This window comes from Pseudophryne corroboree, chromosome 2 (genome assembly GCF_028390025.1).
Source record: "Pseudophryne corroboree isolate aPseCor3 chromosome 2, aPseCor3.hap2, whole genome shotgun sequence".
NCBI classification, from domain to species: Eukaryota; Metazoa; Chordata; class Amphibia; order Anura; family Myobatrachidae; genus Pseudophryne; species Pseudophryne corroboree.
In genome coordinates this window covers 622,984,313-623,011,071 of record NC_086445.1, presented here as the reverse complement: position 1 = coordinate 623,011,071, position 26,759 = coordinate 622,984,313, and the positions used below count along the sequence as shown (strand labels likewise).

Below are 26,759 nucleotides of genomic sequence, written 5' to 3'. Positions count from 1 at the left end.
GAGAAGGAAAGATTTACCAAATCAATTAGCTCAGGCTGAAATGAAAATGATTTTTAATTTAGGCACACTTATGCCGGGAGGTTTGAATGCTGATTTTGAAATTAAATGGTTTTTATGAGGTTTTGATAGGCATTCCCTCCACCCTCAGCATTTTATTAAGTCAATAGGTTTTTATGCACTCAGAACTATTAGCACTTTATATCGAAACTGCACTTTATTCATATCTATTTTATTTGGATGGTTTTAAATTTAATTCTGTCATCTAATATTATGGTTCTAACAGTCCTTTTATTTTTCATTAAAGATACCTTTTGCTCATTACAGAAAGAAACGGGGTATTTGGAGCTTTGGATGCTAAAAAAGAAACGGGGCATTTGGAGCTTTGAATGTTAAAGTAAATCAACTATTAAGCACCATGTAAATTCGCTACTAATCTAAAAGCTGATCCCGGAACGCCTGTAAGGAACTGTGTCTGACGCTCGGGCCGGGTTGTCATGGAAACCGGCATACGCATCACAGGAAGTGACGCGACGCAGTTCCACCAGGTTACCATGGAGAGAGAGATGCGCGTCACAGAACGTGACGCGAGGGGGAGGAAGCGCTGCCATGGAGACCATCAGAATAACACACTCCGGGATAATTATCGGAATCCCGCATAACTCCAGCATCTGGTCACCAGGGAAACAAGGCAAAAACGTCACCGGAAGTGACGCGATACGGGAATCATGGGAATTCAGTTACTATAGTGATTAGGGTTTTGTTTATGGACACAGCCAATAGGGAGGGGCACAGTAGAGGCCAAAGGACTCAGTAGGAAGTTGATGTTTAGGTTCCACCTGTGCTCCTTGGCATGTGATTGGACAATTCTCATTTAAATATGTTCATGTGATAGGAAGTCAATACACACCAGGAACCTTGAAAAAGACTCCAGTTTAGGAGTGGAAACGCGTTGGGGGCATCTGGGACTACAGGGAGTGTCAGGACGATTGCCGGGGACCAGCGTGGAGATTGATGTAACCTGTTCCAGCTTACAGCACCCATTCATGCACAGTTTGGAACTGTTTGGCCACGGTTCCATTGTCTTCCGGTAATTAGCCTGCATTTTTAAGTCACCAGGAGCCATTTGGTGGAGTTATTGGCACAATTGTAACTCATTCATTATGTATTGTTTTGTATTGTTCTCTACGAAACAAGCTTCACTATTGCCATTTTGTTTCATTTCCCTATGGTGAAACTGAATATCATGCAAATGGAAGTTTGACGGTACAATATGATGAGAACAACATTCTGACAGCACCGGCTAAGTCATTTTCTCCAATTTTTTCTTTGTATTGCAACTCCTGGACAGTCTGTGGTGCAACGTGGCGTTGGTGGATGGAGCGAGACATGATGTCCCTGATGTGCTCAATTGGATTCAGGTCTGGGGAACGGGCGGGCCAGTCCATAGCATCAATGCCTTCGTCTTGCAGGAACTGCTGACACACTCCAGCCACATGAGGTCTAGCATTGTCTTGCATTAGGAGGAACCCAGGGGCAACCGCACCAGCATTTGGTCTCACAAGGGGTCTGAGGATCTCATCTCGGTACCTAATGGCAGTCAGGATACCCCTGGTGAGCTGAGCACATGGAGGGCTGTGCGGCCCCCCAAAGAAATGCCACCCCACACCATTACTGACCCACTGCCAAACCAGTCATGCTGGAGGAAGTTGCAGGCAGCAAGAACGTTCTCCTTGGCGTCTCCAGACTCTGTCACGTGCTCAGTGAGAACTTGCTTTCATCTGTGAAGAGCACAGGGCGCCAGTGGCGAATTTGCCAATCTTGGTGTTCACTAGCAAATACCAAACGTCCTGCACGGTGTTGGGCTGTAAGCACAAACCCCACCTGTGGGCGTCGGGCCCTCATACCACCCTCATGGAGTCTGTTTCTGATCATTTGAGTAGACACATGCACATTTGTGGCTTGCTGGAGGTCATTTTGCAGGGCTCTGGCAGTGCTCCTCCTGTTCCTCCTTGCACAAAGGCGGAGGTAGTGGTCCTGCTGCTGGGTTGTTGCCCTCCTACGGCCTCCTCCACGTCTCCTGATGTACTGGCCTGTCTCCTGGTAGAGCCTCCATGCTCTGGACACTACCCTGACAGACACAGCAAACCTTCTTGCCACAGCTCGCATTGATGTGCCATCCTGGATGAGCTGCACTACCTGAGCTACTTGTGTGGGTTGTAGGGAGGTCATACAGGCACGTGGAGGCCACACACACTACTGAGCCTCATTTTGTCTTGTTTTAAGGACATTACATCAAAGTTGGATCAGCCTGTAGTGTGTTTTTCCACTTTAATTTTGAGGGTGACTCCAAATCCAGACCTCCATGGGTTAATAAATTTGATTTCCATTAATCATTTTTGTGTGATTTTGTTGTCGGCACATTCAACTATGTAAAGAACAAAGTATTTAATAAGAATATTTCATTCATTCAAATCTAGGATGTGTTATTTTAGTGTTCCCTTTATTTTTTTGAGCAGTGTGTGTATATATATATATATATATATATATATCCAAAGAAGTTGCACTCGCATATTGAAGCTTCACAACCACTGGGGTGCATAATCCAGAGACCAGTCCATTCCAGATACTGTCCCAAATATAGGAAAAAATAGCAAGGAACGCACTCACCAGATATCATCAATATTGAAAGGTAAAAGTCTTTTTAATTCTGCTCACATGATTTACAGGGTCAGGGTCAACGTTTCGGTCCTCTCTGGAACCTTTGTCAAGACCAAAGATTTTAGGCTGCCATCTCCCCTGCACAGTCACCATCTGTGGAACTATAAATACCCTAAGGGCCAGCACACCAATCAAACAATTAATCTTTGGAGATTTCAATAACACATGATAAAACAATTAAATACCTTATACATGTCTCTCACACATATGTCAATGTTATACCATCACTCAAACCCAACTAAAAGAGAGCAAAACATAGTCAAAACCACAGTGTTCCAACAATAAACAGCGGTGAACCGCACGCCGCCGCTGTGGAACGCACTAGACTTCCTGTGTCAATCGCGCACTTCCGGTTGCGCATCACCTAGCAACTGGACCGGCGCGCGTCTCATAGCGTTTCTTAGCATTGCCAAATCACTGTGCTCCAGAAACAAACGGCGGTGTAATCTTAATATAATATAAGATTAATATAATATTAATATAGGTTTAATGTCATGGACATTGGTCCACCCTATGTCACCATTTCACCCAGCGATTCATATTATCACATAATTCATTAGCATTATATGCCATTACTTGTCCACTTTAGGCTCAATCACTAAGTTCTCTAATGTTAAGACCTTTGATGACATGCCGCTCTCTAGTGGGTTCCCTATGTCTATAAGTGCTGTACACCCGGCCCATGGTACTTTGGTGTGCTCTGCTGTTACGTGGAGCGCACTAACCAGGTTGCTAAGAGACGCTACGAGACACGCGCCGGTCCGGTTGCTAGGTGATGCGCAACCGGAAGTGCGCGATTGGCACAGGAAGTCTAGTGCGCTCCACAGCGGCGGCGTGCGGTTCACTGCCGTTTGTTTCTGGAGCACAGTGATTTGGCAATGCTAAGAGACGCTATGAGACGCGCGCCGGTCCAGTTGCTAGGTGATGCGCAACCGGTAGTGCGCGATTGACACAGGAAGTCTAGTGCGTTCCACAGCGGCGGCGTGCGGTTCACCGCTGTTTATTGTTGGAACACTGTGGTTTTGACTATGTTTTGCTCTCTTGTAGTTGGGTTTGAGTGATGGTATAACATTGACATATGTGTGAGAGACATGTATAAAATATTTCATTGTTTTATCATGCGTTATTGAAATCTCCAATGATTAATTGTTTGATTGGTGGGCTGGCCCTTAGGGTATTTATAGTTCCACAGATGGTGACTGTGCAGGGTAGATGGCAGCCTAAAATCTTTGGTCTTGACAAAGGTTCCAGAGAGGACCGAAACGTTGACCCTGACCCTGTAAATCATGTGAGCAGAATTAAAAAGACTTTTACCTTTCAATATTGATGAAATCTGGTGAGTGCGTTCCTTGCTATTTTTTCCTATATATATATATATATATATATATATATATATAATCTTATTTATTAGAAATCACAATGTACATTTGCCTGTACGCATTTTGTGGTGTGGCCACCCCGTCTGGACACTTGGTTTGGTGCTCACTTACATCAGTCCTTTGCTAGGTACGAAACATGATTACGCCCAGGTTGCGTCTACACATCCTCACTGACCATCACCTATGTGATAATGCTCAATTTCCACCCAGTATTTCAGTCTCTAGTAACCCAGTAACTATAGAGGTGATCAAACTGCATACAACTCGGCATAGCCTGCACTTGTGCATGCTTGGTTCCAGAGCATGCGTGGTGTGAAAACGCATAAGATATTCTCTGTACACACGGGGGAGGGGGTCTAGGGAGTGCTAGGAACCACCTTGCTTGCTCGCTGCATTCGCCACAGGATATATTCCCACTCTATGGATTCACGTACTTTTGAGGGAAACGGGGCCAAATTCGACAGGATTTGGCCCCGTTTCCGACAATCTCAGTCCGACATAAAAAATGTAGGACTGAGATGAGGGACCTTAGTGGAGGAGAGGGGGGGAGCCGCGGGCAGCCAGACGGGGAGAGCTGCGGGCAGCAAGACGGGGGGAAAGCAGTGCTGGAGGATGTCACAGCCGTTGCTCACAGCAGCATCCACCCAGCTCCAGCAAGCGAGACATCGCTTGCTGGAGCTGGGTGGCCGCTGCCGCTGACAGGTCCTCCGCCGCCACTGATGTGTACCCCGCCACCGCTGACCGCATCCCCTGTCGCCTGACAAGTCCTCCGCCGCCACTGCAATTACCTCTCCCTGGTCACCGCTGACGGGGAGAGGCAGAGAGACGGGGGTGGGGGGAGAGCCACGAGCAGACGGGGGAGAGCAGCGGCTATATAGCCGCTGCTCTCCCCCATCTGCGCGCGGCTCTAAGCTCCTGCATCTCAATTCGACTTTTATTCAAATGCATTGAATAGCCCAGGTCGTATCAATTCCGACAAATGAATGTCGGAATGGATCCGACTTCAATTGAATATACCCCTGAGTCTTGTGATCACATGTATGTTTTTGTTTTATTTTTTTATTTTTTTCCCTTCAGTATAAATTAAGGACGTTTAAATATAATGGTAATTTTGTATTTCCAGGCATACCTATGGGATAATAATAAGGATGTTGTTGAATGGCTGGAGAAGCAGCTGACTGAGGAGGAGGGAGCCCGCTCTGTGGTTGATGAAAACATCAAGTACATTTCCAGAGACTATATCCTCAAACAAATCCGCAGGTAACATTAAAGAGTCACATTTATCGCAAATTATTATACATAAATTATGCACATATTAAATAGAGCATGTTATGTGCTTAAGAAAACTCAGGATTGGAAATATAAAAGCAATGAGTATGTGGTTGAGTAATTATATTTCATTTTTTTGCAGGTTTCTTTTTTAAGTCTTGTAAATAAGTAAAATACCTGAAATATTAATATTCTTAGGGCGGTATTCAATTGTTTGAAAAGTCAGTTGGGTGTCTGTTTTTTCCTAATAGACAGGAAAAAAACAGACGCCCAACCGACTTTTCAAACATTGGAATTCCCCCCCTTAAAATATAAGTAACTAAGCAAGTTATTCTTACTGTAGCAAATACCATCTACAATGCCTCACTGTGAGAGTTCCACCCATAAGTGTTATGAGCAGGGTTCTAGATCTAAGCAGTGACCTCACATGCTTGGACCCAGAATGCCACAAACGAGGTGATGCTGAAACTTACATTGTTTTTCCTTTCTCAGTTTGAGTCTGTTTATGCAGGTGAAGTCATCACGCCACAGTTCTATTGTGTACATTGCATTCATTTTCTACCATTGGGCAGTCACTCAAGAGGGACAGGATCGTTTGATGTACAGCAGTGGTTCCCAAACTTTTTTGAATCGCGGCCCCCTACAGTATAAAAAAATGTTCATGGCACCCCTAGGCCAAAACTTTCTTAGTTTAATATTTCTTTCTAAATTTCGCAGTAAGTAAATTATGTTTATATGTCATCCTTAGGTTCACTTGTGTGGCGAGGGACAAGATTTGCTTGTTTGTCCACATATTTTGTGATTGGCAGCCACCAGGACTGGTTTGCATTTTACATTGGCCATAAATAATTTGAGTTGGTCCTGGACCACCAATCCAAGGACCCTGGTGTGCCTCAGGGTGCCTAGGTACACTGGGGCAGATGTATTAAGCCTGGAAAAGTGATAAAGCAGTGATAAGTGCAAGGTGATAACGCACCAGCCAATTCGCTCCAATATGTAAATTAACAGTGCAACAGCCAATCGGCTCTATCACTTTCCACTTATCACTGCTTTATCACTTCTCCAGGCTTAATACATTTGCCTCACTGTGTGAGAACCACTGATGTACAGTATGGTGCCACTAATAATGTAAATGTCTGTTCTGAAACAGTATTGTTTCCCTGAAGATGAAAATAGAGTAATCCAATTTATTCAAAGATTCTTCTTAGGAAACATTTTAAAATATTGCAGTTGGAAACAATGTATGTTATCCTGCAAGAAGCATTTCAAACTAGTTACCCACAAGCAGAGTCCTTTTCCTTGGACACAGGCTAACCATATTTTGTTTCTAATACAGTATATGTTACAAAGTTTTAAAGCAGAAACTACATTTGAGCTAATGTTTATGTATTGCATATACACCTTCCAGTCATCGCCAGCATTGACCAAAAGGTACACACTGTAGCACATGCACCATATGAGTTTTGCACACATGCGAAATAGCAATAAAAAACGCTTAACCCTATGAACATCTGCATTGCGTGAGAGAGGAGATATTCCACAACCAGAAAGAGATAACTGGTCTTATACTAAAGGAAACATTTATTTTAGTGTGATAGGGAAAGAATTGAAAGGGTGTTCAAAAATGAGTTTATTGGATATGGTGACTGCACAAGTGCAATACTATTGGTTAAAGATAATTATTTGCATTATTATCAATAATAATAATAATAATCTGTAAATTAGGATCTGCTTAAAAACGTAATCTCACAAATTAAAATTTACACACCTGCTAAGATGTTCAACTATGTAACATTGAATCCCTAGTAAAGTAACTGATTACATTTTTAAGCCATCTGCAGTTTTTTTGTTATTTGCAACTAAATCAGAGTCTGTAATTATCTTATCAGATTTCAGTAGGAGTCCCATGGTCCTGATATCCCATTACCGACTGTAGTAATAGTGCAGTCCTTTTTTCCTGGCCAAGGGATACTGTACTAAGATTTCTACAATAAGGTGGATGTACATCAATGCATGTTACTGTCATTTTACTTCTCTGATTTGCCAGCGGGATCTTTGGGTGTAAGGATTTGGTTATCCCCTTTTAATCTCCTATTTTCCCTCTCTTCTCTTTACTATAACTCTATCCAATGTACTTCAAGATAATCATTTATATATCTCTTCAATGTGTTCCCATGATTTGTGCAGTGCACTCCACTCTTATACTATCGCATTTTATCTCCTCTATCTCTTCTATTGTACAGCTTTCTATATTGCTCTATGTGTTATCACCCCACTCCTACTTCTTACCCCCTTATTCACCTTCTCTCTGCCCAACGTTTATTTATCCTCCACTCAGGTGGTCATTCCGAGTTGATCGCAGCCAGCAACTTTTAGCTGCTGCTGCGATTAACAGTCCACGCCTATGGGGGAGTGTATTTTAGCTTAGCAGGGCTGCGAACGCTTGTGCAGCCTTGCTAAGCGAATTTTTTTTAAAGCAGAAGTAGAGCAGCCCTGGACATACGTACCCGGTGCGATTGATCCAGCGATGATGGGCCGGGCTTTGACGTCACACCTCCGCCCTCCGTTGTCCTGGACACGCCTGCGTTTTACTCACCACTCCCCGAAAACGCTCTCCAATGGTCCGGATCCGCCCATCCACGCCTCATTGCTGTCAATCTTCTTAGCGGTCGCCACTGCTACTGCTCCCGTCGGTAGCCGCGACGTAACCCGGCGACACCTGACGCCGGGCAATGTTGCGCACTGCGCCCACCGCGCATGCGCATTCCGCACCCGTTCGCACCGCAGCAAAAAACCGCTGCGTGCGAATGGGTCGGAATGACCCCCTCAGTCCCTTCATTTACTTAATTCCTTTTTTTTTCCATAGTATTGATTTTCTCCTCCTCTTTTGTGTTCTGTATGATACCTGATCAAAGCTCTGTTCTCTTTCGTTCTGCTCATGGAGTCCAATGTTCAGTCGATGTGTCAGTGTATTGGCTTCAAATATACATTTTGCTTATCTTCATTGATCTTTTACATAAAAGAGATGGGAAGATTGCACCTTTACTTGAATTTCTGCAGGCACGGACTGTTGAATGATTCTTGAGCCTGCTAACATTGGTAACAAAATACACTCCATGACCACTTTATTTGGTACATCTTTCTAGTAATGGGTAGAGACCCCCTTTGTTGACCGAACAGCCAGAAATCTTTGTGGTACGGATTCAGCTATTTTTTTATTTAATATTTTTTATTAGACTTTTTTATATCATCACATTTTCCATAACTAAAAACAAAACATTCATATAAAAAAATTGTAATAAAATATCACAAATATCTCCTGTTGTAATACTTATATTCCAGATATACCACCAATATCTATCTGCGCAAGCTGTATGTACATTTCACAGAACTAAACTAGCATTACTCTATCCAAAAAATTCCTTTACAACTCATCTAAGGAGTGTGTGACAGTTCAGAATTTTTCTGTAGTCCCTGTGAAATATTCAGAATCAAGCAATTTGGCCCATACTTTGTTGAATTTATGTTCAGCATGCCTGGCTATGCAAGGCCGTTGCAAGGTTTCTCTGCACCCTAAGCAAAGCTTCAGCCTTGTGCCCCCTAACCCGCAAACCTCACCCCCACCTCTTGGAGGGAGATTTATCTGCATATGAGTTTTGCTGGGGATATTTAATTGTATGTGTATACATACATATATGCACACATACTTATATTTGTATGCTCCTTATTGTATTCCAAACCCCCAAATGTAAGTTCATTACTGCCCCCATCCCCCATATGTACTGTATTGTGCGCCAATGCTTGTTTTTTCCCTATTATGCTGTTTACAAGTGCAATCCACCCATCAGGCTGTAAGATCTGTACTGTCTGTGTCCCCGCAGAACCCCCCTGGGCTACTTTACTTACTGTTAAAGTTGTTTCCTCATTTTCCCCGTAATTGACATGGTTCCTCTTACATGCGGCAGCAGCATTACAGCAACGCTGCAGGTTCAGACATGTAGTCAGATGCTCCTAGCTGCCCGAGAGCTGGGATGCAGGGACCTGGGGGAGGTGCATCAGGGCTATGATGGGGGGTGCCCCTTGGGAGCCACAGCTACATCCGCCTCCTATGTGCCTAAACTTGACTTGATGTTACACATGTCAGACGGAGGTCGCGCTGAGCAGAGCCGGCCTTAGCTATAGGCAGGCTAGGCATTTGCCTAGGGCATCCAAGGATGTCTAGGGGCATCCAAGCATGTCCCTGCAGTATCTCATGCTGGGAGGAACAGTCTGCAAACTAACTGTTACTTTCCAAATGTATTCAATCAGTACTTGTATACACTGCTGTTTACATTTGTCAAATAGAATGCACACTGTCTCTTAAAGTTCGTTAAACTCCCTCCGACATGCTTGAATGCCCCTTACTTGTGAGAGACAGCAGAAACCTGGTAACTGCAATTCCTGGACATGTGACATTTTCACTGACTATATAAGGTTATTACTGGATGGCTCCTTATGATACCACATGTGTATTTTTGAAGACTGCTTCACATAAATCTGACATCACCTATACTGGGGGAGGGGAACCCTGATATCCTATGTGTCCCTTATCCCTATGCAAACCTCCAGGTGTCTGCAGGGACATAACATGGGCAGTGTTCTCCCCACACTTTATTTCCTAGTCCGTCCATGCCGTAAAATTCCCCTTCCATTCAGTACTGTAACTTGGCCAGTAAGTTGTGTTGCGCTATTTCTGTCTGAAACATCAGTGCAGCATGACTTTCGGACACAGACTGGGCACGCAGTTGCCAGGAGTAATAGACACCAGCAAACACACTGAACAGTGAAGAGAATGGACAGTTGCTTCATGTTTGATACTGGTCTTTTTGTATAACCAGCAAGTGTGGCAGTATCTGGACATTGCTGCTATCTGTTTCCAACGAGCAAGCGAAAATAAAGGGTGAGGCTTGCAAAGGATGGCATACCCTGTGAGATCACATCCCTTGTATGGGTGCCCCTTAACAGGTGCGAGTGCAAGCACGCACCCACCCATACTGCCACCCCATCTCACAAAACGCAGTCATACGTTTTATAAAAAAAAGCGACTAGCATTACTAATGTGGGGCATATGTGTCAGGTGCATTATTGTGTGGAATTATGTGTATTATGGGCATTACTAATGTGGGGCATATGTGTAAGGTGCATTACTGTGTGGAATTATGTGTATTATGGGCATTACTAATGTGGGGCATATGTGTAAGGTGCATTGTGTATAATTATGTGTATTATGGGCATTACTAATGGGCATATGTGTAAGGTGCAGTACAGTGTGGCATTATGTGTATTATGGGCATTACTAATGTGAGGCATATGTGTAAGGTGCCTTAGTGTTGCTGGGTCAGATGCTGAACTAGCGGCGGTGTTAGAGGGCACCAGACAAAATTTTGCCTACGGCATCAAATTGGATAGGGCCAGCTCTGGCGATGAGACACTATGTGAAACAGCCTGATAGCGGCGGCTGTACCTGATTAGACCCGCAGCAGCAGCCAAAGCAGTGTAAGATGAGGAGGCTGCATACAGAGACATCCTTTAGTTTTTTGCTAGATGAATTCATTTGCGTCCTCCAGGAGCCGGTGCCCCTAGGCAGCCGCCTAAAGCTGCCTAATGGTAGAGCCGGGCCTGTGGCTATGTACGTATATTTCTCATGTGACATTAACAAGAGAAAGCCACTGATTACTTATTGGACCCTTCTGGGCCATCCAGGTTCGAGCTATACATACTTTAGCCACTTTAATATATCCATCTAGTGCATATGTTTCACCTATTCCAAATAAACAAGCTATTGGTGTAAACGTACCTCTTGAAACACCTGTAGCAGATATAACCCCAATCACTTGGTTCCAAAACATTAATACCTGTGGACTGTCCAATAATAAATGTAAAAAGTGCCCCAGCATGCCCACATATGGGGCACTGTGATGTTGCCCTACCCCCAAATCTATATAAGCGTATTGGTGTAAGATATATTCTATGTAATAAAAATAATTGTATTTATTGATAGCGAATAGAAATAGTTTTTGGACTGTTGGACTGGGGCTTGAAGGGCCCATCAGGGGGATGCTATAGTAGTTTCCCATGCTTAAGGGGTGTGGATAGCCAGCACAGATGCTTGGCTTACTGTTAGGCAAATTTCTATAGAAAGAAACTAAGAACCCATGTTTATCAGTGGTCCTGCACCACTGACCCTCTAATAGTGTACAATCTGAGGAGGGGCTTGACCCATGGCCAATGGTGCCCTCTGGGGTTTTTTCCTGTACCCCTGTGGGCCAGTCCAACCCTGATCATGAGGACATTTTAATGCTAAGCTTCACTCCTCTTCCCTTATGGGTCCCAAATCTGCCTCCCATTTAAGTCTAAGAGACGTTAATTCTTCATTGTGATGAGCTCTTAATAAAAACAGATACAATTTAGACAACATCTTACATCTATGGACATTTTATACTTTTTAATAATAATATTCTTTATGACTGGAGGGCCTTCAGGAAATGCAAACTTAAGTTGTAAAAATCTAAAAAAAGTAAGCATTAATAAACCAAATTCCGGTTGTAATTGGGAAAATGACTTAAGAGCCCCTGATGTATATAATTGACCCACAAAGGTCACTACCCTCTCACTCCAAACCTCATGGGACTGTATAGCAGACAGTTCAGACAATGCTCTGGAGTACCAGAGCGGCATATCTGGATCCAATTCCTCTTCCCCCAGCAGCTTCAATGCAAATTCGCATACCCGAATCGCCTGTTCAACCAGAGGAATACCACTCCCCAATCTTTGTGCCACTTAACAGTCTCCATAGTGGAGTTGACTAGTAAGCTTAGTAAGGCATTAGGGTGTGGATCTCTAAGCCACCACCATAAATGAGCTAACTGGGAGGAAAAATAATATAACTGAAAATGTGGTAACGCAAGTCCTCCCCATGGTCTAGGTCTTCTAAGTATATAAAATTTTATTTGAGCATTTAAATTCACCCATATAAAAGATGAGACAAGGATATCAATATCAATTTGCCTAAAAAGCACAGTGGGAGGAAAACTGGGGAGTAATGAAAAACATACAAAGATTAAGGGAATATAACCATCTTTATCAAGTTGACTCGGCCCAACAATGTAAGAGGTATTTTACCCATGCCTTTAAATATTCCATTTGAGGGTTAACATTTAAAGAAATGTACTTGAGGTATATTAGAGATCCAAATACCCAAATATTGAAATCCATCTACCCATTGAAGTGGAAGACTAACTGATGGAGCAGCCAGGCATGTGCCCCTCAAAGGAAGAATGCATGATTTGTCAATTAACTCCAACACTATTGGCATAAAGGTATGATACTTATTGTCAAATAGCAACATATCATCGGCACATAACACCACTTTATCCTAGAGCACAACTCCAACCCCCAAATGCCTCGGTGCAAATGTAATATACATGCCAAAGGCTTGATTACTAAAGCAAATAATGCTGGAGAGAGGTACCATGTAATAGAGGAAATGGAGAGGCTATACACTGCTCAAAAAAATAAAGGGAACATTTAAACAACACATCCTAGTTCTGAATGAATGAAATATTCTTATTAAATACTTTGGGGCAGATGTATTAACCTGGAGAAGGCATAAGGAAGTGATAAACCAGTGATATGTGCAAGGTGATAAAGGGACCAGCCAATCAGCTCCAATATGTAAATTAACAGTTAGGATCTGATTGGCTGGTGCCTTTATCACCTTGCACATATCACTGGTTTATCACTTCCTTATGCCTTCTCCAGGTTAATACATCTGCCCCTTTGTTCTTTACATAGTTGAAAGTGCTGACAACAAAATCACACAAAAATTATCAATGGAAATCAAATTTATTAACCCATGGAGGTCTGGATTTGGAGTCACACTCAAAATTAAAGTGGAAAAACACACTATAGGCTGATCCAACTTTGATGTAATGTCCTTAAAACAAGTCAAAATGAGGCTCAGTAGTGTGTGCGGCCTCCACGTGCCTGTGTGACCTCCCTACAATGCCTGGGAATGCTCCTGATGAGGTGGCGGAGGTCTCCTGAGGGATCTCCTCCCAGACCTGGACTAAAGCATCCCCTAACTCCTGGACAGTCTGTGGTGCAACGTGGGGTTGGTGGATGGAGTGAGACATGATGTCCCAGATGTGCTCAATTGGATTCAGGTCTGGGGAACGGGCGGGCCAGTCCATAGCATCAATGCCGTCGTCTTGCAGGAACTGCTGACACACTACAGCCACATGAGGTCTAGCATTGTCTTGCATTAGGAGGAACCCAGGGCCAACAGCACCAGCATATGGTCTCACAAGGGGTCTGAGGATCTCATCTCGGTACCTAATGGCAGTCAGGCTACCTCTGGCGAGCACATGGAGGGCTGTGCGGCCCCCCAAAGAAATGTCACCCCACACCATTACTGACCCACTGCCAAACTGGGCATGCTGGAGGATGTTGCAGGTAGCAGAACTTTCTCCTTGGCGTCTCCAGACTCTGTCACGTCTGTCACATGTGCTCAGTGAGAACCTGCTTTCAACTGTGAAGAGCACAGGGCGCCAGTGGCGAATTTGCCAATCTTGGTGTTCTCTGGCAAATGCCAAATGTCCTGCACGGTGTTGGGCTGTAAGCACAACCCCCACCTGTGGACGTCGGGCCCTCATACCACCCTCATGGAGTCTGTTTCTGATCGTTTGAATAGACACATGCACATTTGTGGCTTGCTGGAGGTCATTTTGCAGGGCTCTGGCAGTGCTCTGGCAGTGCTCCTCCTGTTCCTCCGTGCACAAAGGCAGAGGTAGCGGTTCTGCTGCTGGGTTGTTGCCCTCCTACGGCCTCCTCCACGTCTCCTGATGTACTGGCCTGTCTCGTGGTAGTGCCTCCATGCTCTGGACACTATGCTGACAGACACAGCAAACCTTCTTGCCACAGCTCGCATTGATGTGCCATCCTGGATGAGCTGCACTACCTGAGCCACTTGTGTGGGTTGTAGACTCCGTCTCATGCTACCACTAGAGTGAAAGCACCGCCAGCTTTCAAAAGTGACCAAAACATCAGCCAGAAAGCATAGGAGCTGAGAAGTGGTCTGTGGTCACCACCTGCAGAACAACTCCTTTATTGGGGGTGTCTTGCTAATTGCCTATAATTTCCACCTGTTGTCTATTCCATTTGCACAACAGCATGTGAAATTGATTGTCAATCAGTGTTGCTTCCTAAGTGGACAGTTTGATTTCACAGAAGTGTGATTGATTTGGAGTTACATTGTGTTGTTAAAGTGTTCCCTTTATTTTTCTGAGCAGTGTATATCCATTCACAGAAATCTGAGCTACTGGAACAGAATACAAAAGTTTAATACATTTAATATACACCTGACCTATTTCACAATGTTTCATTGTCTCCCACAAAAGGGCAATTTAACAGAGTCAAACGCCTTACTTGCATCAAGGGAGATTTATTGAGGATATCTGTTCTTCATGAGAGGCCTGTAAATGAGTAACAGACAACTAATATTAATAGACGTTGACTTATCCAGCATAAATATGGATGAATATTCTGCAAAATCACCCGATTCAGACTAATTGCTGAGATTTTCACCAAGATATTAAGATCTGTTGAGACTAAAGAAATAAGAAGATAGGATTCAGGCAGCTTTGGATCCTTCCCTGGTTTAGGTAAAACCGCTGAGAGCCCATGACATGGATTGTGGATGAACTGCTTTTACAAATAATTGATTGTACACTTCCAATAAACGAGGCAAGTAAAAGGATACATGCTTTTTATATAGCTCAATAGAAACGTCATCCAAACCAGGAGCCTTTTTCCCATGGAAGGAGCAAAGCACAGGCTCTACTTTCTCCTTTGTGAGCAGGGAACCTAAATAAATCCCTATCTTCATTAGATAACACGAGAAGAGGAATCTCAGTCAAATACTTACTCACACCTTCAATACTACACATCGGCTTAGAAGCTGGAGTCTTCCTTAAGTCTTATCCCTTTTCATCAATAACCTCCAACACCTTGTTGGAGGAACGATCAGTTCTAGCCAATTGTGCAAGATAGCTCCCTGACCCACCTGCAACTATATATTGTGAAGAAGATGTAATTAAGAGCCTAAACTGAGTTTTAGCTAGGGGATTGTTCTGGTCTTCCTTTTGAGATACCACCCATGCTAACTTTGATGACTCAGTGCCCGTTCTTATATGCTCCAATTCCAGTTGTCTACAAGAGGATTCAAGATCTAACTCCTGACGCTTACGAATAGATTTAAGCTCCACTACTCATTTTATCATTGTGTCACATAGAAATGATATAAAAGCATCCCACACTACCTCCACCCCAGCCGTTTCTATTATTAGCGAAGTATCCCTCCCATGCCGTTTCCAAATCCGAGCAATCTCGGATTCAGCAATTAAGTTTGGGTTAAGTCAGTCATAAGCCAGAATGAGCACCTGGATGAAACCCACGCATAACTCATAGAAATAAAACAGAATGGCCTGTATAAATAGAATCTGATATAAGTCCATATACTAGTATTCCACTGTGCAAAGGAATTAAACAGTGGATATTTAGTCTGACCCCATATGCGCCTGAGCAGATTATCAATTCAAAGAAATCTGAAATCTCAAAAGCATCAAAGTTTGGTAATTGGGATGATAACAATAAAGCATTTATTACAAGTAAGAATCAATCAGTCAGTCAATCAATCAATCAATCAATCAATCAATCAATCAATCCAGTGAGCAGATAAAATGATACACACATTCATCCATAATATTAAATTGTCTTGTAACAGAAAATAAGAATAGTGTTAACTCTTTATTGCCAGTTAACCAACACTCACTAGTCCTTGTACTATTAGTGAAAGCATTTGGGATCTGAGCGATGCCAGTATAGGGTGACACTGTTATATTGGTACTTCACTTTTTTTTTTTTTTTCAAAGTGACTGTTCAGAATGTATAATGAGAATAATATGACTTCTGTCTTGGATATATGTATTCCGACCACACTGGAGCAGGGCTAAACTTAATGGAAGAATTTGTAAATATGGAGTGTGTTCAATATTTCATACAATATACAGTATTGTTGTAGTTTATGGAAATCTGAGGTGATAATATAATGTAGAGAATAATTCAATGACTTTGTTGTCCTACAGTAACCCGCCACCATTCACCTGTTTTGTCTTTGAAATGTAAGAGTGATAATATTTTAGCTAAATCAGAAGTCTTTGCAAATTGTGAATAATTGTAAAATTAATGTATCCGTCATGTACATGGTATCCGTTTGGATGATCGACCATGTTATGGTCGACAGTCATTAGGTCGACCACTTTTGGTCGACATTGACATGGTCGACATGGACATATGGTCAACACATGAAAATGGTCGACACATGAAAAGGTCAACATGAGTTTTAAAAAATATATATTTTGTGGAACTTTTCCATACTTTATGAACCGTGTGGACTACGATTGGGAAGTGAGCCATGCGAGGGAATACGGTGCACTAATTGGGGGTTCCCCGTCACTTTACGCAGAAAACGACACAAAAAAAGTTTCAAAACGCAGGTCGACCTTTTCATGTGTCGACCATTTTCACATGTCGACCATTTGTCCATGTCGACCATGCCAATGTCAACCAATAGTGGTCAACCTAATGACTGTCGACCATAACATGGTCGACCATTCATTCTGGAACCCATGTACATATGCCGATTCATCCAATTCATGTAATACAAAATGTTGTATTAGCAATCATTTCTATAACACCATTTCTTGCCAACAAAGCTAAAGCATTACACATTTGTTGTCTAAATGCCTGAAATCGTTATTTTATAATCCTTTGTTCTCTTTATAGCTTGGTGCAAGAAAACCCAGAAGTTGCTATGGATTCTATAGTTCACATGACACAACACATATCACCAACTCAAAGAGCCGAAATTGTGCGTATTCTGTCAACCATGGACTCCCCAACATCTACATAGAGATCTTGTTACTCTCAGAGCTCAGACCGCCTAAGCACATAGACTGTATCTTAGGGTTCAGTATGATACGCCTGTATTTATGTGAGGAATTTTGAATAATTAGAACCTGGTAGGTTGTTTTAATGATAACTGCTGAACTGGAACACATCATGGATTATAGTATGCTCTTTTACATTTGTTTACTTTGCAGAACATAAATTGTGGAAATCCAGAACACATCTTCAGCAGATCAACAGAGATGTAATTTTGTTCTGATTTTATATGTCCATGTGGGTCAGACATAGACTACATCTCAATCCACCTATCATACATCTAAGTGGTCCCATTTTCCATTCAGCACTGGTGTAAAGTGTGCAGTTATAGATGTCTGACTTTGCTCTAAATGATTTGAGGTTATAATCTACATTGTTTATTGAAACAAAATGTATTAGTAGCTAGGCTTAATGCTTACCCTTTGTAGGCATAATCTTCTCCTATTTTTATTTATTTTCTAAGTCCAATAGCACTTAGACCTTTACCAATTAATGTAACATTTTATTTCTATTTATTATATCTGTTACTGTCATGCTCAGTTAGCACACCCCTTTATATGTAAAATATTTGATAACACTGACTGCATTGCTATATAATTATTTTGCTTTTAGGTGTGTTTTGTCAAATGGAAGAATCTACTTCTGCTTTCTGAGTGATTGTGCCTGACTGCAGAACATTACTGCAGTGCAGTCCTTTTATGCGCCAAGCAGTACACCCTGTTCAATGTTGGACGTGTTGGTGCAAGTGTCACCAACACATGTAATGGGCTTTCTCTGACTTGGTTTGTGTCACCAGTTACACAGGGACCAGCAGAGAAGGGTTGCTGGTGTATGGTCATTCCTGCTCAATGTGCAGTATAGAACGCTGTACATGGGAAGTGATGGTATCTCTTCAGCCTCCCCTTGATAACCTTGGTAACATCATCATCACAGTTCTTTGGAGAAGGTATAGAAACTGGGATTGGTAAAACCCAGAGATGCTCTCTACACACTGCCATAAAATTAGATGAATTTTGTAAAATTTGCATGCAAATACTTTAACACTTGCTGATTCTATTAAAATAACAAATTTCTCTCCCTAGAGCAGTGGTTTCCTCAAGACACCCTAACAGTCCAGGCTTTAAGAATATCCATGCTTGAGCACAGACTGTTTAATCAAAATTAAAGAGGTACTAATTAAGTTAGCGGTGCTTAAGCATGGATATCCATTAAACCTGGAATACCGAGTTTAGCAACCACTGCACTAGTGGATTCAAAATAAATAATTGAAACTACAGTAGTGGTCCTAAAGGGGTTACTAGACTTTCCCGTGTGTATGTCATGTTATATTATTAATGACTTATCTAGACTGGAGGTCTGGGCGGATAAATGGAGAATGAGGTTCAATATAGACAAATGTAAAGTTATGCACTTTGGGACTAAGAACAATCAGGCAGCCTATAAACTAAATGGGGAAAATATAGGGATAACCGTAGTTGAAAAGGATTTGGGGGTGCTCATCGATAATAGACTTAGTAGCAGTACGCAATGTCAAAATGCAGCAACAAAAGCAAATAAGGTGTTAGCATGCATAAAATGGGGGAATAGAGACAAGGGACGAGCGTGTAATCCTGCCACTGTATAAATCATTGGTGCGGCCACACCTGGAATATTGTGTACAGTTCTAGGCACCTCACTACACTATAAAAAAAAGATATCTTGGAACTCAAAAGGGTTCAGAGGCGAACTACCAAACTGGTTAAGGGGGTTAGAGTCACTGAATTATGAGGAAATACTTAAAAGGTTAGATTTGTTTATATTGGAAAAGAGGTGACTGAGAGGGGACATTATTAATATTTATAAATACATAAAGGGACAATACAAGGATATATCTGTTTATTAAAAAAAAAACACTACACAGGACACGGGGTCACCCCCTGAGCTTAGAAGAATTTTTTTTTTTTATACACAACGGAGAAAAGGGTTCTTCACAGTAAGAGCAGTAAGGATTTGGAATTCTCTGCCAAAGAAGGTAGTAATGGTGCACTCAATCAATAAGTTTAAAAATGGACTATCTAAATTCATAATTGAAAGAAATATCCAAGGATACAACATTTAAATTATATAAAATGTTATACAGGTTGACCTCTATGGACATTTGTCTTTTTTCAACCTCAACAACTACTGTATGTAATTATCAACCATTGTTTACTGTATGTAGCATCTACATATTACACAGTGCTTTCAGACAATATTCAGCCATTCACATCAGTCCCTACCTTTTGTGGAGCGTGCAATCTATCTTCCCTACCTCACACCCACTACAAAAGGGTTACGTTTGTCATAAGCCAGAAAGAGCACCTGGATGAAACTCATGCATAACACGGGGTGAACATACAAACACCATACAGGCAAACCCAAGCAGCTTGTTTTTTCATGTCTGTAGACATCAGACCATTGCCTTTCATTATTGGGTAAGATAAAAAAACCACTACTGTATAAAGAATGAGACGAACGCAGCACGAATGCAATCTAAGTTAGGAGAATCTATTTTTCTCCCTGAGAATCTCATGTTACAGCATCTCATTACGAGAAATAACAATTGTGTAATATTCATTGACCTTTGTGAAATAACACTCCTACACATCAAATTATACAAATACATACTGAGAGATGTGTCAGTGCCTGTCTGTGCCATGTCAGCACTAAATTAAAGGACACTTCAAATGTTTAAAATATATCAAATCCATCTCTCCATGGAGTATTAAACACAATTTCTTTTCATTTGCTCAGGTGACTGCATCTCTTATCAGTGGTTTCTGTTTCTCGCTGCCACTCATAAGTATCGGTAGCCCCAGCAACAGCGAAATAAAAATGTATCTAATAGTTTGGAGAGGAAAGCGCACTGGTATTCCCTAGTATGTACCACATAAATACAGTGTGGCAGTTCTTCACTAAAAGTAACCAACCTTCTATAATGTACAGCAGCACAAAGTATAATAATGTAATGGCACAGAATAAATGCAGCACAGTAATCATCGTTTACATGCTAAATCTTACACACAGACTCAGAATAGAGAAAAAAGAATTGAGTAAACGCAGTGTCCTATTAGGCTTCAGTCATGGCTTAGATGCTGAGGCCATATATCCAGATGTAGCAACGCTCAGCTTTGCCGCCGAGCGTCTTTGCAACATTACAAGTGTGTGGGTTTTGTTTTTTGGCACAAAATAGAAGGACCGTTAAATTTGTAATATTAAAAAACATACAGAATTGTGTTATTCTTACTGGCCATTAGTTTCAAAATCTATTTCAGTGGCTCGTTATTATTAATAATCTTTGCTTTCAGTATTTCACTGTTTTATAGTTTTTTATCGTACAATTTTTTTAATGGCCCATTTATTTATTTTTTGTTTCTTATTTGTACTCAATTGATAGCCTAGATTAATCTTTTTATCTTTATTATGTTTCACTTTCTCTGGGCCTGATGCCAAGTGAGGACTCTTTGGTGTAGCGTTATCTGAAATAATTGTGCATGCCCTAGAAAGTGAGTGTAGGCATATATGCCCATAGATATGTGTGATTATGCACCTTATATCTACATCTACCTGGATAGGCAACATACAGAGAGACAGGCAATTTAATGTGGGGTGGGTAAAGACATGTTATGCAGAATGGAACAAATGCCGCATATGCACCTGACAAGCTGTAATAATTACACTACTCAACCTTTTTTTTTTTTTTTATTCTTTGCATCTGGCATGTGAATCTGTATTTTCATCTAATTTAGAGACGCTGAATACAATGGATAGGTCAGGTTTTCTCCATTGCATCACATTTATTAGATACACACAAATAACCAAAAAAAGGTAATTGCTATATCAGAAAAAAAAGTTAAAAATTCAATTAATCTCTATAGAATTTAAATATTTTCATTGAATTTAAATACTAATAAAACTACAGAAATGCTTAAAAACTGCAGAAACTATCTCCAGAAACTCTTAACAATCCAAATTAGCTGTAATTGTTAATAAAATATAAAGTCACTTTGCTTTGAGGAAATAGGATGTTGACGCTTTCCATTTGTACAGTGCCTCATTGGTCTCTCTAAATTTGAACCAGCAATAGCCCCATCATTGCAGGGTCCCAGCGTCCTTGGCAGCCATTGTTCATTGTCAGAATGTCTTGGTGAAAATGTTCCCCCTGTTCACCTACCGTACCCAAGTTGTCAGGGAAAACATCTACATGGTAAACTAAAAGTTTGTGAAGTTAAGCGAAGCAAAGCTAAAAGAAGACCCCCAAATAAGGAAACTGCTTAATGAAATATTTAACGCTAAATTGATTAGCATTGAGTCAGGGAACAGAAAAGAGGCAAACTACGTGTCTATCGTGAATGAACTATTGGACAACTACAAGAATATGGGTGGTACAATGTCACTTAAAATTCACTTTTTCCTTCAGATAACTGAAAGCCTGGTCTTTATCCAGAGCTTCATTAGTTACAGAGGTAAAATGATTTTAGGTGGCTTAACCAATGGCATGTAGCGGATATTTTTCTCTCCATCATCATGGGTTTCTCTCTCTGGCCACTTCTATGTGATACAGTGATTTTATGGTGTCTTTGCTGTCCCATAAACACTGGAATAAATGTTTTCAAAATATCTTAAAACCCTTACATGATATCAAATTTCTGATGGTATATTTGGATTGTACACACAAAGGCCCTCATTCCGAGTTGATTGCTCGCTAGCAGTTTTTAGCAGCCGAGCAAACGCTATGCCGCCGCCCACTGGGGGTGTATTTTAGCTCAGCAGAAGTGCGGACGGTAGTATCGCAGAGCGCCTGCAAAAATTTTTTGTGTAGTTTCAGAGTAGCTCAAAACCTACTCAGCGCTTGCGATCACTTCAGACTATTCAGTTCCGGATTTGACGTCACAAACCTGCCCAGCCACGCCTGTGTTTTCCCTGCATCGCTGAACCCTGTGCAAAAGTGCATCGTTCATTGTGCCTGTAAGTTGCGCGTGCGCATTGCGCAGCATACGCATGCGCAGAACTTCTTATTTTTTTTTATTTTCAATAAATTAGCAAAAATCTCAAAAAAACTTTTTTCACTTTGTCATTATGGGGTATTGTGTGTAGAATTTTGAGGGAAAATTAATTTATTCCATTTTGGAATAAGGCTGTAACATTACAAAATTTTGAAAAAGTGAAGCGCTGTGAATACTTTCCGGATGCACTGTATATTGTTTAATATTCTATTATTCCCCATTTAAAGCTAGCAGACAGAACCACCAACAGTTAGCAGTTTTGAACAGTGGACTCTTCATAAATAAACCCTTATGTACGTATATATATATATATATATATATTTTATTTTATTTTACTCAGATTCCTTATTCTTTTTTTCTGTCCTTTCATCTGCATCCTTCACCTTTTTGTCTAGTATTTCTTTTCCTTTGTCTCCTTTCATAGCTATCAGTTGTAAACACTAAGATGCATGTGTACGTTGTCCCATCTGATATGCTGTACATCAGATAGTCCGAACCCGCTGACAACCCCATGAAGATGAATGTGGAATGTACAGCTATATCATGGTCGGACACCAGATTGTGCAGTGTGTACGGCTGCGCGGTATATTGATACATTGGCCCTCTTGTTGGGTGGAATACACATTGTTCTGTTGTTGTTATTTGTTATATGAGTTTAGGCAAGGTCAGATTAACAGTTAGGCCCAGTGTCATGATAACGTGGGTCAGATGGCACATGGTCAGCCATAAGTCATTAGTATTAAAATTGTATTTCTATTTTCCTCACAAAATTTAGCAAATGTTTTACTTTAAGTATCTAAGGAGACATTGGTGCTGATATTGTAAGACATGCCCTCATGGCACTGGCCACACCTCTTCTGCTTCTCACAATAGGCCCTAATTCCATTTCAGACCCAGGCCCACGTGGTCCTTAATCCAGCCCTGAGTTTAGGTGTTTGGGGCACATGGGTAAAGGATATTTATTTGCTTACATTGTAGGAAATGTATCACAATCTTACCCATTGTCACTCAGAACACTTTACAATTAGAGTTGCAGGCACAGACCTATTCTAATTTATTTATTAAGTTACTTATGTCCTTCAACTTCCATCGGTCATAGGAGGATTATTTTCTTAATGTGTTAAAATATAGATCTAAATTATTTTAACTATTTCCCACTTTCAAGAGGAAGAAATTAAATGGGATTGGTTGTAACAGCAAACACTGGAATTGCACATGTTTTGGTTGCTTTTTGATTCTCAATTTGTAAGAAAAAAAAAACTGCTTATCTGACAAATGACCATTCCGCATGTTTACAATACTTTGTTAAATATATTTATAAAAAAAAAAACTTTTATAGCTCATGAAAATATTGTTTTTAAATATAATTTTTTTTAATGTATGTTCAGTCCTATCCACTTACCTTTTACTATTATTGGAGAGAATCAGTATTCGATTAAATGATTCCACCATCTAGCTCACCAAAGCACTGAGATTGGCTTGTAGGCTTGCCAGTCTAGAAAAGGGGTGTGTTCTGGCCTCTGAATTCACGTGCACAGATAATATTACTTGTGTATTGGATTACTTTACAATTTATAAAATGGCATGTGATTCATAAGCCAGATGTAAAATAGAATCATTTATTTGTATTGCTGTGCCAAGCGGATTTGTAGGACCAGGTTACAGAAACGTAGCACACAGAATACAGATGTTTGAATAGAACAGACATGAGGCCTCTGTGTATGGAAGCAACAGTGTGTTATTTGTGTGCTATAAATCATCTATGCCACAAATACATAACCTGAGCTTAGTATATGGTGTGATAGTGGGTATTTGGCACACAAGCGCATAGTGCGTTTAAATATGATCTATTTATTAATAAGTGATGTTATAATTTATGTAATCTGTACTCAGAGTTGTTTTACAGTAATATTTGACCAGTATAACTTTAGGTTACTCTACAATCACCCTATAGTTTGTGCAGCATTAAGATACAGATTTGCAGTTTGTGCTAGTAAAATGTATAATTTTTTTTCTCATCTATCTATTCTTGGTAAAATAGTTTGACTGAAAGAGGTGTGAGGTGATAGTAAAATAACTAAATAGTGCAGCATTATTCTCTATGCCACTTATCAATTGTGCTAGAAGATATATTAATCCTACAATGCGTCTAATAGCACAGGGATTTTAGGCATCCTGATGTGACGACAAATGCATTGATGAGTCAACTTCTGACACTGAGCAGCCAGCTGGCGTCACTAGAAATGTACAGTTGAGCCCTTATAAGGATACCACGCAAACAGGACAATCTGCACTAGAGTTAGATTTATATGTGCTTTTCCTGTCACTAGGTCATAACTTGCTGTAAATTAGTGCCCTAGAATTTCAATACAGTGCAAAACACTTTGCACAGGAATGTGTGCAGCTAATCAATGTCTACTAGGGTGTATTGAATAGAAGACGTAAAAGAGGTTTTTTGTTATTTTGCTTGTTCAATTTGTTAATTATGTGTCTTAAGAAACAAAAATAGAAAATGGTACAACTGGCATATAATGCAATACATCTTTAATTGTTTGAGGTACAGATGGAGCAATAGTTATCAGGTTAGATTAACCAAAATAGTTATATCTGGTCTCAGTTAATTTGCTGGTATGCGTATATGGTAATTAGATTAGGCTGGTTCAATATTAGCCAAACTGCTGCTGGATAACTAGTGCGCTTTCTATAGCTCGGAGTATCCATAGTATTAAGGTGCTTTCAAACACTTAAGCTGGGTACACTTAAGTAATGAATCACATAGAAATAAAATTGTTACATTTTGAAAATACTGTTACTGGAATACTGTATAATACTGTACTAATTTCAATTACCTCGGAAAACAATAAACGGCAATGTACTTACTGTGTTTGCATTACTTTTTTATGGTACATAAATGTGTGTGTGTGTGTGTGTGTGTGTGTGTGTGTGTGTGTGTGTGTAAGCCCTCACTGACCTCACTCACTCATCACTAATTCTCTTACTTCCCAATATGTTAGGAAGCCAAAATGTAACATAGGTATTCTTCAGGTGGGAAATAGGAAAGCTACGTAATTAGAATTGTAATAAATCTCTCCTAAGGGAATGAACAGGGGGTTGACATAATGGCGTCATTACCGGTGCGTGGTTTGCATTGTGTGAGCGATAACGTCCAAACTGACAATCGGATCAAAATTTGGATTGCACCTCCAGTGGGTAGAATTTCATAAACTACAAAAATGGTCCTGTCACTTTTTACCATATCTGCTACGGGTGCTCCTCGGATAACGCCAAGAACCATGGATTAATATTTACTTACATTAAGACATCTCAAATTTACATCTCTATAGATTTACAACGTTTTTAACACTCATTTATATTTATAACTGAGAACCAGGAACTCCCGTGAGAAGAATGGGTAGAACAGCTGGTATAAATTAAAAATAACATATTGATGACTTAGTATTAAATGTCAACCTTATATCACTCAGTAAGTGTTTAAAATATTATGTTGTTATCTCCATTGTGTAAATATACTTTCATAGAACAAGTAACTGTTGTTCAGGTGGCCTAATCCAGATTTTGCTTTTGTCCAAAATCTTATCTGAATGTAACTGGTGTTTTCCCCCCCCCCGATGTTTTAACATCAACAAATTGTAGCATAGAGAAGTGTTACAGATGAAGCACTTTCTATAATTAAGATTTGAAACATTGTAATAAAAAATCTGAGCTGTGTGAAATGTACAAAAAAAGTTAGCAACATTTCCTCACTATATATAACAATATACAGTAACTAATATTACTAGTCAGATATTATACCCAACAGTACCCCCACATATGTGAACTAAATAAAGAGATTTTATATATATATATATATATATATATATATATACATACACACTACTGTGCAAAAGTTTTAGGCAGGTGTGGAAAAAATGCTGCAAATAATGCTATCACAAATAGAAGTGTTAATAGTTTAGATTTTATCAATTAACAAAATGCATAGTGAATGAACTGAAGACAAATCTACATCAAATCAATATTTGGTGTGACCACCCTTTGCCTTCAAAACAGCATCAATTCTTCTAGATACACTTGCACAAAGTCAGGATTTTATTGGATTGGTTAACCAATCATACCGAACAAGTGATAATGATCATCATTTTCATATTTAGGATGGAACACAGTCATTAACTGAAACAGAAACAGCTGTGATGGAGGCTTAAAACTGGACGAGGAACAGCCAAACTCTACTACAAAGGTGAGGTTGTGGAACACCATTTCATGTCACAGGTCATATACCATGACACGATTGAACACAACAACAAGGTAT

At 40.6% G+C, this 26,759-nt stretch overlaps 1 protein-coding gene across 1 annotated transcript in view; it reads left to right on the top strand.

The window, feature by feature from the left end:
• The window catches only part of ACACA (acetyl-CoA carboxylase alpha), an 848,870-nt gene extending 823,559 nt beyond the window's left edge, over window positions 1-25,311 (top strand). The window contains exons 50-51 of the mRNA XM_063951842.1: window positions 5,221-5,357; window positions 17,250-25,311. Coding sequence (XP_063807912.1) covers window positions 5,221-5,357; window positions 17,250-17,376 — 264 coding nt within the window. The 3' untranslated portion in view covers window positions 17,377-25,311. The remainder of the gene's footprint in view (window positions 1-5,220; window positions 5,358-17,249) is intronic.
• Window positions 25,312-26,759: the final 1,448 nt, after the last annotated feature.